General features: G+C 38.1%; 1 protein-coding gene across 1 annotated transcript in view; it reads left to right on the plus strand.

Moving 5' to 3' along the window:
- Positions 1-16905, plus strand: part of LOC131581217 (collagen alpha-1(XXIV) chain-like) — a 113551-nt gene that overhangs the window by 60810 nt on the left and 35836 nt on the right. The window contains exons 23-26 of the mRNA XM_058843249.1: positions 7566-7619; positions 9351-9404; positions 10911-10964; positions 11709-11762. Coding sequence (XP_058699232.1) covers positions 7566-7619; positions 9351-9404; positions 10911-10964; positions 11709-11762 — 216 coding nt within the window. The remainder of the gene's footprint in view (positions 1-7565; positions 7620-9350; positions 9405-10910; positions 10965-11708; positions 11763-16905) is intronic.

The following is a 16905-nucleotide window of genomic DNA, read 5'->3' on the forward strand; positions in this document are numbered from 1 at the left end:
TGTGCACTCTGGAGATTGTGCTCTGGGGAACGGGACTGAGAAGTCGGACTCCCAGTCAGATGGAAGTGTCTGCATACACAGGAACCAATGGGGCCATGACATGCCATAAGATCCCCTTGAAAGTCATCCAGCACATCTTTAAGTGTAGCTTTTATTACATGTGAATTCTGGTTTTCAGCCTTTAACGTGTTAGGGAAAACTAATGGCATTTACTACGTTGTACAGTGCCACATGCACCAAAAACCTCAACAAAAGAAAAAGGTAGGCTCAGTCTTAAGTCATTACATTACATCAATAATAGAGCATGAAACAGTTACAGAAGCTAGGTGCTTAACCTTAACTTTCTGGATTTGACATAGATTTTCTTTTGCTCCTTGGTGAACTTGAATTCAGTGGACAAATTTTCACAGCTCATATATTTTATATGAACATAATGTCTTTCACCACTAAAAAAAGCTCCATTCTATGTAGTAATTACTATCTCAAACACATAACCAACGATACATTGCAGTGTTGTTGAATAAATAATCATACCAGCTACCTAATTGTAGTCAGGGTCAAGCTGCAAGAATTATATAGTATTTTCCATGCCAAACAACGGGATGTTGCAGGCCTGTTACAGTGTTATAAAGAAAGGTAATTATAGCCCATCATTAATTACCATTTCCCACATGTGATATTTGGAGAATTTACATGTGATACAGGATGGCACATGATACCTGAAAACTGAAATAGTTTCTAAGTTATTGATAAATATTTCTTATTTTTACCTGTGGATTGTAGAATGTCTTCTAATTTATGTACATGTATCTAATCAAATGAGCTTCGTAGGCCCTTGATCTGTTGTTGCCTTTGCATTATCTGGCAGCAGAGGACCAGTGCCCACTACATGATCTTTAGGGGGATAATACAGATTTTGTTGTCGTAGAGGCCAGTGGTGAAACACCAAGAAGAGACACAAGCACACTCACTCTTAGACCTTTCAAAACCCCTTTCCTTCACCTTATTCACCACTGCAATCTGCAACTGTCAAACTTTTCCAAAAATAATTGAAAAGTACTAACAGGAAGAAGATGTTTTTTCTCATACGCAGAAAATGCTTTTCCAGACATGAGTCCTGATGCAAAATATTCACTTCTGTATGCTTTGGACACAGATTTTGCTTCCAGCTTCTCAACAGCTTCTGTTTGTAATAAGTAATTTCTCTTTCTCTTGGCATGCATGTAGAGTATGGACTTCTTAATTCACAGATAAATCCCCACCCGCTATTCAGTATTGGCTCTGGTGGCGTGAGAACATCTCTGGAATCAAACATGCCACACACAAAACAAACAAAAAGTTTGAAAAACAGAAGAAAGTTTGAAAAACAAAGTACAAAAGCAAAGTACAAGTGCTGCCAACCGCTGGGACAGATTTTGAGATGGAGTCAAAAAGAGGTATGGAGTAAGGCATGTCCTTACTGATGCCTTGTGGAGTTTGTGTGCTACCAGGTGCTTGGTGACACTAAATACAAAGATGAATTGTACAAATAGCAGTAAAAAATGTGTGACTACTGTACAGTTTATTTGATAGTAAAGGCAAAAGGAAAAAGAAGTTGTTAAAAAGTTGAAAATAAGCCCAATGTCTAAAAAATACTGTGTATTTGGCTTCTCCCTTCTGCACCACAACTTCACCAGCTTTCCTTTTTGGCTTGTCTATGGTTTCCTGTTTATTCATTATCTCTATGGACAGACTTCTTCAAATTACAGGTTATAACACGTATTTTTAAGTCCATGGTTAAAATATATTATACTGTTTTTTAGCAATGGGGAATCCATCACAGCATTCCAGTTTTTCAAATGATAAATAGCGCATTTCCTGAATAAGCTAAGAGTCAATTTTGCAATAATAAATCCTGTAAATGCTGATTTCACAGCAAATTATGCCATGACCACATGTGCCTGTCTGCTATTGATACCAAATGGTTCTAGGAATATTTTTTTTCTTTTTGTTTCAATCTGCTTGCTTTCCCTCGTATCATCCATCTCCCGTCATTCACTAAAACATCTGCCACTGCTGTTTGAGGTGCCAAAATAGTTACTCCTTTTCTGTAGCAGCTTTCTCAGGTCCTATTTAATACCTGCTTAGAAAAGTACAGATGGAAACTCTGCACAAGCAGGGAAATTTCAACAGCAAGAGACTGGACTGTAACACTTGCTTTTTCAGCCTAGTAAAGTGTCATATGTACTGAAATACAGCTCTGTCAATAGGCTAGAAGCCACAACATTTCTTAGATCACATGAAGCTGCTGATTCTTCAGAGCACATTTCTGCCAAAATATTTCTGGATGTTTGTCCACTGTGGAAACAGAGTAAATTTATAAAATGTTTGCTGTGCTTGTAAGCTTAAATGACACACATCAGGAATGTGGTTAAAGTCAGACTTCAGATACTATTCCTTAACCAAGCCTTACAACAAAAGCTGTTTTTCTGGCTGCAGCATATGTTGTGTTTGTTTAAAGGGGAAGGGAGGCTGCTTGGTTCAGCAGAGCCCTGAGCTGTGGCAGAATCCAGCAGCTGCTCCTTGCTGCAGGATATTTGGTTAACTGCAGGACCATCAAGTCCAATTGAAGAGCGATTGGTTAAGATAGTGAGAAGCAAGGGAACAGCAGACAGAGCAAATGTACACTGCTGATGAGACAAAATCTTTTGGAAGCCATGCCAAAAGAAACAACCCCTTCAGCTACTGAGAAAATTCCTGCCACATTTTGGAGGAGGAAAATCTGACTTGGCTGACATATGCAACTGGATTTTTTTATGCTTAGATAAGATGCTGTTCAGTGATGGAGAGCAAATATTTGAAACTAACTTTAAGCATCTCACACAAATGATCTGTTTATTAAAATTTCAGGCATGATTTAAGAAAATGATTTATTGAATTATTCAGAACTCATCTGAACTTAAAACAGTTGCTTTCCAGGATTGTTTTAGTGTTTGATAATGCTAGTGTTTACCCAGGCTGTGCCACTCTGAATGACTAAGTGCAAGTTAATTCCTATTTTTCCTTGCTACCTCTGTTAAAGAAATTCAGCCTGTACACTTCTGGATTAGAAATCTTTGACATTTATACACACATTGAGACAGAGAACAAGGGTAGAACTGTCAGCTGTAGTATGTGCGACTGGTGTCAAAAGGCAGAGTTCATGAGCACAAATCCTGGAAAAATAATCTTCAGAAATTACATGTCAGCAAATTTCTCTGGTTGCACATAGTTTTTGAAACAACAGAAGGAAACCAAGCTGAAATAAAAAGTGCTTTGCCATGAAAAAAAAAAACTTACAGTGCAGCAAAGAAAAACCAGTGATGTTCATGCTGTTGATGGCAGCTCCAGAACAGACTGCAAATGGTCAGTCTGCAGGAGTCTGTGAATGGCAATAAAATACTGCAGTCAGGCCATGTGCCTTGTAGCTGAGTAGCTTTTGGGAAGAATTACCATAAAGCACTTACCACATCTTTCAGAGAGGTAAAAATTATCTGGATTAGAAATCAGGGATGCGTAATTCAGGGAGAATGGAAACTGCGATTACTTTTGCTTGAAGAAAAGATTAAGTTAACTTTAACTGATGTGTTCAGGATGCTCAACAGAAGGAGTTTGAATTATCCTGAATAGTCTGGGCTTCAAGGATGTAGAAAAGAGAATTTTAAACCATAGGCCAGAGGATAAGTCAATTGAGGAAAACTTTTTTTTTTTAAAGTTTGGTGAATGCATGGGACATTGCCAAGGGCTTCCAAAGAAGGAACTGCTTCAGCTGCTGTCAGAAAGCAGTTGGATAGAGATTATTGTAAATTCTATGAAGGACTAAACAGTGAATGGTAATAGAGATACTTCTGCGTCTTATGTTGTGCTTCTTGGTTTTACCTTAGATGACCTGATATATTACAGCTCCTGCTGAGAGGGGAGGAAGAGGTTACAGTACCTAGAGGTTAGCTTTATCAAGCTGTTGCTCATTTTTCTTGAAGGATTTTTTGCTAGTGGTTCTCCTTATCATTTGGTTTCAGTTAGAGGAATAGTACCTGCACATGATATCTGCAGTTTAGCTTCCAAGGTTTTGTCAGTGAGCACATCCTACCCCCACTTTGTCAGGCAGCTTCCCTTAAATGCATTCCTCTACAAGTGCTATCAAACAGAATTACCCTACTTCACACTGGAAGCAAAATTTAATCCATTTATTTTTGTCTTGAAACTGATGTAGATTAGGTGATTGGTGTCAGTACATTTTGCCTTTCAAATATTCAGGTAGTTGAATTTTTGAGTCCTTTAAAAAACTGAGTGAAAGAAATATCAGCTGCAAGGTACAAATATGGTGCATCTCTGCTCTTATTCACTTCCTCCATTGGCTGTAGCAAATCAGAGATTTTCACTCAGATTATCACCTCTGGTGGATTACCAAGTAGCTTTCCCAACAGACAGAGAATTAATAAAGTGTTATTGTGACAAGATAGTTACGTTAAATTTATTATGGTATCTCATTAAATTAATGTTGAATAAAAATATTTGAGAATGCTGAACTGTAAATGAAATAGCACTGGATCGGAAAATTTTCAGTTATCATGGAAGAACACATGAAAGTACAGCCTGGCAGGTAACTGCTGCCATGGGAATGTTTGGAACCAGCTGTACATTGATTTCTCACTACCAGGTTTTTCAATGAATTACTCTATACTTGGGTTTGCATTAAGTGTTCAATGTGTTTTCAATTACTCAACTACAGTCCAGTTTCTAACACAGAGCATATGCCCTGGCAAGAAGTTTTTGTCTTTCTCAGGCATGTGTTAGTTGTGAGATCTGGTCTCTGATTCATTTTCCACAAAATGCTCCTGACAAGAAGGTTTCTAAAATGCTGTTATTATGCTATTATTGTCACTGGAGACTTTTACACAAGTCCTTGTAAATGAAAGTTGATGACTATTTTTTTAATAAGTTGCTGATTTCTTTTTTTTAATCACTTCAGGATTTTTGCTTTACATTTTTGTTTTCTAATACATTCAATTTTATATTTGGAATCCCAGAGGATTGAAGGGATGCTGGAAGACATTGCTTCAACAGATCTGCTTTGGACTGTATTCATTTTCTTACATAAGATGGAGAGAGAATTGAAACTTCAATCCAGTCCTAGTAGCTCTTTATAACAAGCCAGTCCAAATCTGGGATTTTAAGAGCCATGTGATCTTACAGAAAGTCTGTAGGGAATGATTTAGGGAAAACATCACTTTATGGTCACTCACTGTTAACAGAACAAGGTATTTTGCTCTCTGTACTTTCTTTTCACTGAATGCTACTAATTGTTTGAAAATTCAAAATTATATTCCTAAGATTTTTGACTCTCTTGCCTCTGTGCATACCAGTCCTAGCATTTTCTCAGTCTCAGATACTTGACCTCTGTTTTGAATAGAGGGGTGGAAGAGCATTTAGTTAACCTGTCATGAATTTCTTTCCCCTTCATACTTTCTGACGTCCCTGTTGCTTTTAGCATTTCACTGGCTTCACTTCTAGTCATCTTGACTATTGCTTTGTTTTCCGTAGATATCCAGTTCCAGGTATGCCAAGTTTCTTTTACATCTTTTGTATCAACCTTCTTAGTGTTTTTGCTGTAAATTTTCTTAACTACTTTTGAGGAATAGCCAATGTGTAGGAAACTTTCTATTTAATAGCCAGCTTCTGTCCTCGCTCTGGAAGGTGCCATGTGCTAGGAATACAATAGCATATTCACAGTCACTGCTTCCTAGTCATTTCTGCTCTTTCAGCCCAGAGCATCCAAGTCAGGAAGGCAGTACTTCTGAACTGAAAAGAGAACTTGATCAGAGGCTGTATATTAAATGGTTCACTGCTGGGGCAAGGCACAGCTCCCCATCTTTCTGATCAGCATCTTCAGTCCTGTAAACAGCGTGGCATTGGAGGGGAGATCAGGAGTGTCTCTGTGGAAAGAGAATAGGTCTGAGTTTCACCTTGGCTCTAATTATGTCTCCTGTTCTTTCTGGAATAAGGGAATCAAAGTGATTAGTATTTAGCATTTTGAAACTGTACCCCCACACCTCTTACCTTGATAAGCAAGAGTACAGGGTAATTCTTTGTCTCATAAAGATTTCTGGCTGCTACTGAGGCCTGCTGTTGGCTCTGACTGCGAGCTCTCACTCTCAGAATTTATCACAAAAGTCCCTCATTGCTGCCAGTGACGTCTGGGCCATTGCCTCAGTGCCAATATCACCAGGACCCATCTTTGGCTGTTGCCAAGGCAAGAGACATCTCAGTTCTGACATATAATACACCAGTTCCCACACATAATATATCAGCCCAGCAGCCATAGAGATGCCTGCTTATCTCTTTAGTTCCTTCCATAAAGAAATTTGTGCCAGTATTGTCAGACTCAAAGGTAACTGTATCATTGGCTCTTTGCAATATGTTTAAACTGTGGGATTCCCAGCGTAGCTAGCAGTCCAAGAGAACAAGTAATCATAAAATCTCTACTTATTTTGCACCTGTTCTGTTAAAGTACTTGAGGCTGAACTGTATTCAAGTTATACATATAAAGGCTGCATTTTTATTATTTTAAAGTAGTGCTTTCTTTTTTATTAAATATCATTTCACTTGAATGACAATGTTGTGCTACTAATGCTATTCCTTCCTACACACATAGAGATGGCAATGCCAGCGTGTGAATTGACATAACTTTCTTTTTTTTTTTTTTTTTTCTTTTTTAAAGTGTGACAGACATTGTACAGTTGTGTATTATATCATTACTGGGAGCTTCCACTTTTCTGCCATGTTCCAAGAGCAGTCATGCAATGTACACTGGGCACTTTCCTGCTTTTTCTTCAAGCTAAATGTGTCATATTTTTCACAACTGGAACCTTGCACCATACTTTCTTTTTCTTTTAGGTTTCATAATAAAGTAGGTATTGTAAGCACTGGGAATAAAATTTCTAGAAGTACTTCCTCTCATGTTTCCCATCCCATATAGTCATACTTGTTCTGTTCAGTGGAAATTTTTGAGAGAGCCTCAGGAGATTCATTTTTGAATGCCTGAAAGGCTCTGATCCTCTGACTTCAAAGGCATTTGGGGCTACTACTCTTGAGGGGCAAATTCGGACAACACCTGATCCAATATAATTTTTGTTTTGACTGCATTTTACTTTGTTCCACTGAATTCACTCCCTTTGAAATTTGTGGTCAGACTGAAGCACTAGCTGAGCAATTATCCCCTTTATTTGTATGTTTGTAAAGCTTTTAGCAGTGCAAGATTGAGCTCAGTGGCAGATCTAAGTTGGTAGGGTAGTATTGTGAAGAAGTTAATGCAATTTGCCTTTTGGCAGTAGCTATTTGCAGTAGGTGTGCCAAGCTGCAGGGCTCCTTCTGCCTGGACCATGAGCCAGGCTAACTAGTGCAGCCCTCACTTTCCCCAGGTGCACTTAGACAGACATGGGACTCTCTGTGATGAAGAAATGGGCCCTGCTCTGTTGCTGGAGAGCTGCTGACCATGAACTAGTATAGGCATCATGCAAGTAAAAGCCTGCTTTCTTTTTATACAGGGATCAGCTGGCTTACTTGGAGAAGCTGGGCCATCTGGAAGCCTTGGTGAAAAGGTATAATTGTGTATCTGACTACTCAGCAGCTTTGAAAACCATTGGGGTGATAAAGTACTGGTGAGAGATCATTAACTGACCACTGTCAGAGCTAATATTCCTGTAGCTGTTTCAGAGCATGGGGGTGTAATAACTGGTAATCCAAACGTTCTTGTCTGAGGTGTGTATCTGTATTCTTGATTTTACCTCCCAGTTAATTTAGAGTTGATAGATTTGATACCTTACTTTTATATCCCTTTACTATACTGCTACTGTTTCAGAGAAACTGGCATTAATTATACTTGTTTTATACAGTACTCACTGGTTTTTCACTACTACATAATGAAGACAAAAGTAGCAAGGTAAAATTCGGCTGTATACATTAACTGCATAAAAAATACAAGACGGAGTTTTGTCTGCTGTGCAGTAACAGTTGTGTTTATGAAAGCAAAGTTTGGCAGACTCAATGTGACTAGAACAGTATAAATAGCTTAAGTGTATTTGGCATGGTTTTATTTAGGTGAAGTATTTTAAAACTGAAAAACAGGAAAGTGTTACTGGACTGCATATCAGCTTCAATTATGATAAAATCGTAATTGTTTGTCAGAATGATGCAGCATCATTTGTATTTCTTTCCTGCAGGGCTGAATTATTTCACCTAAACTGGTGTCTGCTATTTAGATATTTTATTGAGAAACTCTTAATCTACTATTAGGAATTCTATTAAAATCTAATTATAATTTATATAATCTGTGAAAGGAAATACATCAGTGGAAAGCCCTGCTTTAGATTTAGACAAATCTCATATAGTTTTAGTCATAGTATCATCTTGGAATTTCATGTTAAAGGATTCTTGTTCTTTGTAATTACACTTGGCCCAAGAAAGATTACCTTGTGATACTGCTGCTAGTTTATCTAGGAGGGGAAAGGCAGTAAAAGGCTAATTAATTTGTCATCAGCAATGGGAAGGAAGCTTCTTCACAGTGCAATAATTGTCACTGCTATGCTGTTTCTATAGAATTTATTTTCTTGCTCTCTTATGGATTAAGTAGTGCAAGGTAAACATGCTATGTGGATTTAAATAACAAATGTATTTCCAGCATAATTACAGTATGCAAAATATAGTGTTATTACTGTGTCATATGCATTATTTGTAATAAAAATGTAATCTTCTGAGGATAATCTACAGCTAAGTCTGATGTTTGGGCTGATGTGACATGAATGAAAAGTGAAAAGATATGGAACACCAGAAAGAGACCCTTTCTGCTTCCCCTCCTCAAGTTGCTTCAGCAGCTGCTGAAGGGGTGGCCTTCCTTTTGGATTTCTGCTTTCCTAACACATACTGAAGAAAAGAGGAAGAGAGAAAAAAAAATTTCGTGTTTCTTTGTTTGCTGTCCTGAATTTTGTGGATTAAGGAACATACTATAAATATGATGCACCCAACTCAGTGAAAACATATCTTCTAGAAGTTCTCAGACACTGATGTAGTCAAACCTCTTGTTCAGTCTTCTAGTAAAACAGAAGACAAAAAAACTCAGTTTTATCGTTTTTTTCAGAAGATGGATAGGCTTGTAGGAGGAAGGAATGTAGGAATTAAAAAAAAGAAGTTTAAAAAGGTCTCTGCACTGTTTCTGAAGGGCAGTCTCTCAGCCAGTAGTGTGATGCACTGCCAGGTGTGCTCAGTGGACATAGAAAAAGGTGAAGAATATTCAGTGTTCTTTTTCTTTTCTTCTTTTTTTTTTGTTGTTAAAGGGAGACCGAGGCAGTCCAGGACCTGTAGGTTCTCCTGGAGAAAAAGGTTTCATGGTAAGTTACAAGTAATATAGAATGCACAATTACATTACTTATAAATGCACTTTAGTCTCCAAAACAGTAATAAGTTCTCACCCTTCTGGCTGTGCAGACCTTATGGGAGAGTAGTATTTATGATGCATAGTTCCTACAAACTTTAGCCCCTCTGTAACAGTGATATTGCAAAGTGATCTGCTGAATGAAACAGCAGAGCAACTGCATTTTTAAAAAAAGGCTCTAAACAGCCTTAATAAAGGCTTATTTAATTAATAAATTAAAAGGAGGGAAAGTAAAATAACCATTTCCTTATAAACTGGGGTAACACAGGTATTTTAGTAGAGAGACTAGTAACTAGCATCACCTCCAATTCTACTGCCCTGCACTTCCCAAACAGCTCCTGGGTGCCACTCTCATGGGAGGATTGGCTTCCTGAGAGCACCGCTTGTCCTAAAGCAGGACGCAGCACTTCACACAGCCCAGAGGCCATGCCATGGGGTACAGAAATGAAAGGCTGTACACATGTGCCCATGGCCACGTTCTTGTTGAAGTTCTCTAGGAAACATGCTTAATGCCTGCTTGTGTGCTTGCCAGCTAGCACTGTGAAAGCTCCAGAGTGTACAGAGAGCACTTAAAGGTTTAACTGCAAGGAGAGGACGGGCAGTTTATGTAACGTGGTAGGTGCTGCATCCTGCTCCCTCTGACACTGGTGTGGTTGGCAGGGCTGAAAGATCCATGGCATTACACAGAAACTGCAGATGTGGGCCCAAGCGTGGTGCAGTGTGTTCTTGCCATGGACAAGGATATTATGTATTTGCAGTAATTACTCTTTGAGCGTCCATTAGCAAGGAAGAGATCAAGTACCCTGAGACTGCAAACCAACTAAGTGATCCATGCAGAGCCAATGACTTTTAAAGCTTTCTGTCCTTCATTAAATACCTCTAATCTAGATTTACCTTCAACCGGCTGCTTTTGATCCATGAAAAAATTCTTATTAGGGAGGTTAATAAACAAGGATTTATTAATATAGTATCCAGTCTTATCAACTACTTTTCTTGGACTATTATTAATGCTTATTGCCATAGGTAAATCCACGTAAGTCATGGCAGAAAGAACCTTTCCCAATAGTAAGTCATTGCAGTCCTCAGACAAGAGTTGTTCTTGGCGTTTGGTCTTGGCCAGATCTGCCCACACCAGGATGTGCCCACTTTCTGTTCCCACTGTCACAGCCTTCTCAAGAGGAATTTGAAATTCATTTAGATCTCAACATCTTTTGTTTCAGTACATCTCTGCCAGCTAGTGTCTGTGTGTGGGAAAGCTTCCTAGGCTGTTTTAATGGTTACTAGGAGATATCCAATTAAGCATTTAGTTTTTAAACAAAATTTTGGGAACAAATTTTGGAAAATTAAATATTTTATTAACTTACCTCCAGTTATTCAGGTAAGTAACTGGATTTATTGCTGTTACTATAATAACAATTTAGATAAAACTCTTCTGTCTTTTCTATGTTTATTTTAATTCTAGGGCTATCCAGGACCTCCAGGAGGCCCTGGACCTGTGGGGCCAGAAGGATTACCTGTAGGTATAGGGGGGTGCTTTGGTTTGAAATAGAATGAGCTATTTTCAAATTGTCTTTTACCTTTTCTGAAGATAATAGTTTCTAGTTTGTTCTGCAATCTGTAAAACTGTCACGAAAATGTACCCATCCAGACAGAATGTGTTCACTTGCTCTTTGCTAGAATGATCTATGAGAAACAGGAAAAGTAATTATATGATTTACTCATCCATTTAAAAATCACTCCATTGACACAAGTAGGGAAATAGAATTTTGGAAAGATGGTTAATAACTACATAATATTTTTAAAAATTTTTGGTGCCTAATATAGTTTAAATATATTCATTATGTGTTTAGTTTCAATGTTAATAAAAATAAATTATATTCTAATCTGCTGTTTATAATTTTTATAATTTGTCTAGCATGGGTCTTCAATACAGATAAAAACTGAGCCTTTTATCAGAAAATATTCACACTTTTTAACGTAATGTTGCTGAAATGTAAGTCTCTTGAAATTTTTGGGATAATAGACACAAGTAATCCATCCAACAATCACATCAGTGTTTTCTAAAAATAATGTTACATAGTGTCTGTTAATTAGATTTTTCTACATAAATTGTACAAACATGATTAATTAATTTTTACCATGAGTGAAAGTGACTGATTTGCATTTCTTGCATTGACTGTTGCTCAAGGTGCATAAACCTTGTAATTTTCCAGAATCTGTGTTTAGAAGACAATGAATAATAAGTTTGTTTGATGTGTAGGGACCTTCAGGAGCACGAGGACCATCAGGGCCACAGGGACCTAAGGGAAGAAGAGTAAGTACTATTGCTCCTTCATGTTACTTAGAGCAGAGAGTAGTGTGTTGCAAATATAAATCTGAAATATAACCCTTTTACAGCTGCTCCCTTTGTCATCTGGTCTCAACTAGTTTGTATTGAAACCAGATTGATTACACTTGTATTTCCATGTAGGAAACAATATGAATCTTTATTTATCCTCAGAGTGCAATGGGCTTTGCCATTGGTTTCAGCTGAGAGCAAAGCTAGAACCTAGATCACCACCTGACTGTTTTCTGTACACCTAAACATGCAAAAGTTGTCATTTATAACTACAACTGGGCTATTTCAATGTTTTAAGCACTATTTTCTTCACCTGCATTCAATTCTTTGGAAATGGAACAAAATCTCTCAAACACAGTTTTGAGGGAAGAAGTGTAATCAGCAGATACTGTGTCCTAGAATCTTGAACCTCCCCTGGTTAGATTGTCATTCCCATTTCACTTTTATCAGGGAAATGGAAACCATTTTCTCACTGTATACAAAACACTAATCCAAAGCCCACATCAGTGAAGTGTCTCTCACCTCACCTACCAGTTTGACAGTATATCCAGGATTCCTAAAAGACTTGCACAGCTCATACCAGTGGCTGGACCAGTGTGTCTTCACAGCTCTATTTATTCCTGATAAATATATCTCTATGATTTTGGCAGCACATCATGGAGTACAGTGTTTATAATTAAAGATCACTCAAAATAAATCCCAAATATCCCAAGCTCTGCGAAAGTCTCATTTTGGAATTGTGGTTTATGCCTTTGCCTCTACCCAGCATGACTGGGAATGTTTCATGAAAGAGGGTCTCAGAACAGATCCAGGTCCTCAGGCTCTGAGAGCAAACTCCCACTGAATTCACTGAGAATTTTATCTGCTTTCAAGATCAAACTGTAAGACCAAAAGTGGAATCTCACATAAGGAAAATATCTGAGGTGCCCTGAAACCTGGGGTTTGTCATCACTGGATTCAGAAAGAGAAGTGCCAGAACCCTGAGCTCTCTGTGGAGGGCCTCAGAAAATGCACACCACAGTCAGATAGAGAAGTTAAATGGAAGCATATGGAAATTTCCCTTCATTGTGTATGGAAACAAGAACATATCCTGTCTTTACAGCTGGAATCTGTGGGAAGTCTTAGAAGCACTGACCCTCTACTGGTGCACTGTCACGGAATAGAATTCCTTCACTTCATAAATTCTGGACCTTTCAGCAGTGGTTTTGCATCCAAGATTACCCAGCAGCTAACTTCTGTCTGAGAGTGTCCAGCTGTTCACTGTCCAGTACACCCAGGAGTTCTGGCCAGCTGAAGGCAGGCTGGCTAGAAGTCTATGGAGTATCTCACTCTTGGGGGATTTCAGGGAGTATGCCACTGAGCACAGCACTAGCACAGAGCTTCCTCAGCTCATGCTTGAGGCTTGATGCACTTGGCTAGAATTGTGTGGAAGGTTTATTACACTTTATTTTTTAGTGTTAATCTCATGAGAACACAGACGGAGAACCCCATTTTGCAGATACTTCAATGACAGAATGACACTGAGGGTGAGAGTATCAATATGTGGGAGAAAGTATTTCTTTCCATGACCAGAAGGAAGAAATGCGTTAGTCTGGAAGCCTGGCAGTGTAAGCAGCCATGGAGTCATTGCATGATCTTTCATAGTCTTTGTTTGCTAATGTGTGAAGTAAACCACAATTTCAGAGACTGGTGCTGCTTTCAGTTCATACCATAATCTTGGATTAATAAAACTGTAGCTTCTAGTTTGAGAGGAAGAGTTTCTGTATCATTAGATTCATTTCATAAGTGTGACCTAAGCAAAATTCCCAACAGGTGCTAAAGTTCTTAGCATTTAACATTCTTCAGGTTGGCATTTGGTGTTTTAAAGCTCAAAAGATAAAATTTTTCTGCTCTTACTTTCCTGGAATGCAGATCATGAAATTTAGACTTGAAAATGCAGATAAATGGCACAGTGAACATCTGTAAATTTGGGGCCAGGCAACAGCAGCTCTTGTCTCTAGCAGCCAGTAGGGTTGTCCCTGGTTTAGTGGCATCTGTACTGGCATGAAGAACCTCAGGTGCCTGAGGACATCTGTGCTTTGTTTTAATGAGTGATATCTTTTGTACTTCTTACAGCAGGGAATATGGAACTTAGCAAATTGTGTGCACTTGTGAAACAAGCGTCCAAGTGTGCTTGGTGGTACATTGATAGCTGAATGTGTTTGTCTCTCTTAATTTTTTGAAGGAAGTGAGACTAAATTGATGTTTTCTAATATTCTCCCATGTCAGCCACCAAGAAAGAGAAGTAGCTATATATTGTGTTTGTGTTATTTTCACTCTTCTGGTATTTGGGAGACAGGACGAGAAAGAATATAAAATGTTAATTTGTGCTTTTTACCTTCTTAGATGAACTGTCCTTGGATTATCATACTAGAGCTTTCAGTGTAAAATGTTCCATTTTAGAAGCAGAGCTGAACCCATGCCAAAGCAAAAAGTAGTAGCAATTGTTTGGCAGTCTCACTCCCCAGCTCTGTTGCAACCTAATTTAAATAACAGCAGGAAAATCAAGTCTATCTCTCATTCTGTACTAGCTATAGTAAGAAATTGTACAATCCAATTCATCTGTGCCAATAAGGAGTCGGACCATACTATTTATTGGAATGTTATTGTGTGCTTTTGTCAGGATATTAAATTGCCTTTCCCTTGGATTCCTGCCCTTTGTTCTGTGGCTGGCTGAAGGAAGGCATGGCCCACAGGATCATGTTGCTTTCTGTTACTTTGTTTTCAATTCAAAGTTATATAGTAGAAGATAGGTGTTTTAAATGGCAGACTTTTTCGCTTAACTGTTAGTGATCAGATCAGTTGTCATGGGCTGCCAAGGTGAACTCCATTGAAATGGAGATCTGTGTGAGGGCCAGAAACGTTTTGGTGTGTTAGGTGCATGACACGGACTGAGAATCTTGTGCTGTCTCCTGACAGGCCTGTTTCTCGAACTGCAAGCTATGATATTCTTTATGATTAAAGTTATGTCAGAAGTGTTGAAAGAATTTATCTGGTAATTCTTAATGGTAGAAGATAAAACCTAGAAAGGCATTTCCTTATTATATAAATCTGTAAAATGAAAACATGTCCTTTTTCTTCCTTGAATATTTTATCTTGAGATTCTGTCCTCTGGTCAGTCCTGTGGAGAATGCAGAAATAGAAATGACATATCACATACCTAAAAAGTCTGAGAAAATCTAAAACTATCCTGCAATTGCTTAACTTTGAGTTAAAACACTCTCAATTTCCCCATTCCTTGTGTTGCCATAGGTGGTTCCTCCATGGGTCTTCCTTAAGCTTATGTCCTTTCTGTCCCCACAGCTGAATGAGCTGTCCTCACTCCATCTCAATTGCTTCTTGTCCCTTCTCCTCCTGTTCTTTGAGACATTTCAGATCAGGGAACAATAAACCTGCTAAATCTGCTTGAATTTTCATCACAACGAATTTTGTGTGTGTTACAGATAGCATTTACAGAAAAAAAGTGAACCTGAAATTAATTTGATCAAGATGTTTAGCTTTCTTTTGAATTATGCTCTATAGTAATTCAACAACTGAGTTACCCAATTACATAATCTTAACACGGGTCCCAATATAAATGTTTTTATAAAAGCCTCCTTTACCTTTAACTGTTTAAGTGTTTTGTTTCTAATCTCTGAATGCCTTGAAGTCACAGATTTTTTTCCATAGACTTCACTATTGTTTGGTTTGGGACCTTTCACATCAAGTGCCACATGTCAGTGTCATCTTCTGTAGCCTCTTTTCCTCTCTAGCCCAAAAATATGCCTGTAATTGCTCAGTCCTGGCTTTTACACCAAAACAAAAAAGGTGCCCAGACTAGCCCAAGGATTGCCTCAAAAAAGCTGTGTCCCAAACTACAGAGTATTTATACAGCTCTCCCTGCCTTCCCTTTCTCCTTTTCCTATGGTTTCTGTGTTCCTTTGTGCTGGCCAGAAGTAGCAGTGCTGAAATGATGACAGATGAGTTCTCATGGGATACTCCTGGCTTTGCCAGGGGTTGTAGTTATAGATCAGCTCACAGGAAAGGCCTGTTCCTGAGAGGTTTTCATTTCAGGAGAAAAGCCTAAATGATTCTGGATACACACTGTTCCTGAGTTACCAGTCAGCCATTTTCACTTTTCCTCCAGAGAAAAGTGAATGGGTGCTCACCACATGTTCCAAGAGAGTTTTGCTGTGGATCAGTAAGTCCAAGTCAGAGAGAGCAAATTCTGGTATGTTTTTTCTCAAAATATTCAAGAAAGATATGGAAGTCACAGATATTTTTGCAGGGAAAGTAAATTTAATTAACTCAGATGTGCTTCCAACAAAGTCATTTTACAAGCCCCTATTATCATCATTTAGAACAGTCTTACGACTGAAAATCAGTCGTGATTGGATGTCCTTCACTATAAACCATGACCCAAGTGGTAAGGGTCTCTACAACACAGAAATTCACCATAGAAATGGAGATTGTTTCCTCTGGGCACGGCAACAGTATTGTACTAACTCACTCTGATGCCAGCCAGCCCAAATGCCACCAGGAAAGCTGTTATGTCTCATCCTCCCAATGTGTACATCTGTGAAGAGCCTGTCTTGATACTTAGCTAGCTCTTCCTTTGAAGTGGTCATTAGTTATAAGTTGTTATTAACTGGTTTTAATTTAATGTTCCATACCTAAACAGTCATGGTTTTTAGAATTATGGAAATAACCTCCTAAATCAGCATGGATAAAATATTATTTTCTATTTTGCTCATGACCTATTTAAGAATTTTTCATTTGCTTGTAAGCTAATGGATTTAGATTTCTAATCTTCAATAATAAAACTCTGAATGTTTTGGCAATAGGTATTTGCTGAATTATGCTACAGTAATGTATATTAGTAATGTAACAATTATAAAACAAATAATTAGTAATGTTACAGGTTGTCTTTGTTCATCAATTGCTTATAAAAATCAATTTACAAAAGCATTTTAGCCTAACAATAGAGCACAATAGTTCACAATTATAAATTGCTTCTAATCTTGCCTCGAACTGGTTTACCAGTGGGAGAACTTCATCTGCTTTTTTTAGATTCTTACTAGATTAATTTTTGCATATACAT

Source organism: Poecile atricapillus, chromosome 7, assembly GCF_030490865.1.
Source record: "Poecile atricapillus isolate bPoeAtr1 chromosome 7, bPoeAtr1.hap1, whole genome shotgun sequence".
Lineage (NCBI taxonomy): Eukaryota > Metazoa > Chordata > Aves > Passeriformes > Paridae > Poecile > Poecile atricapillus.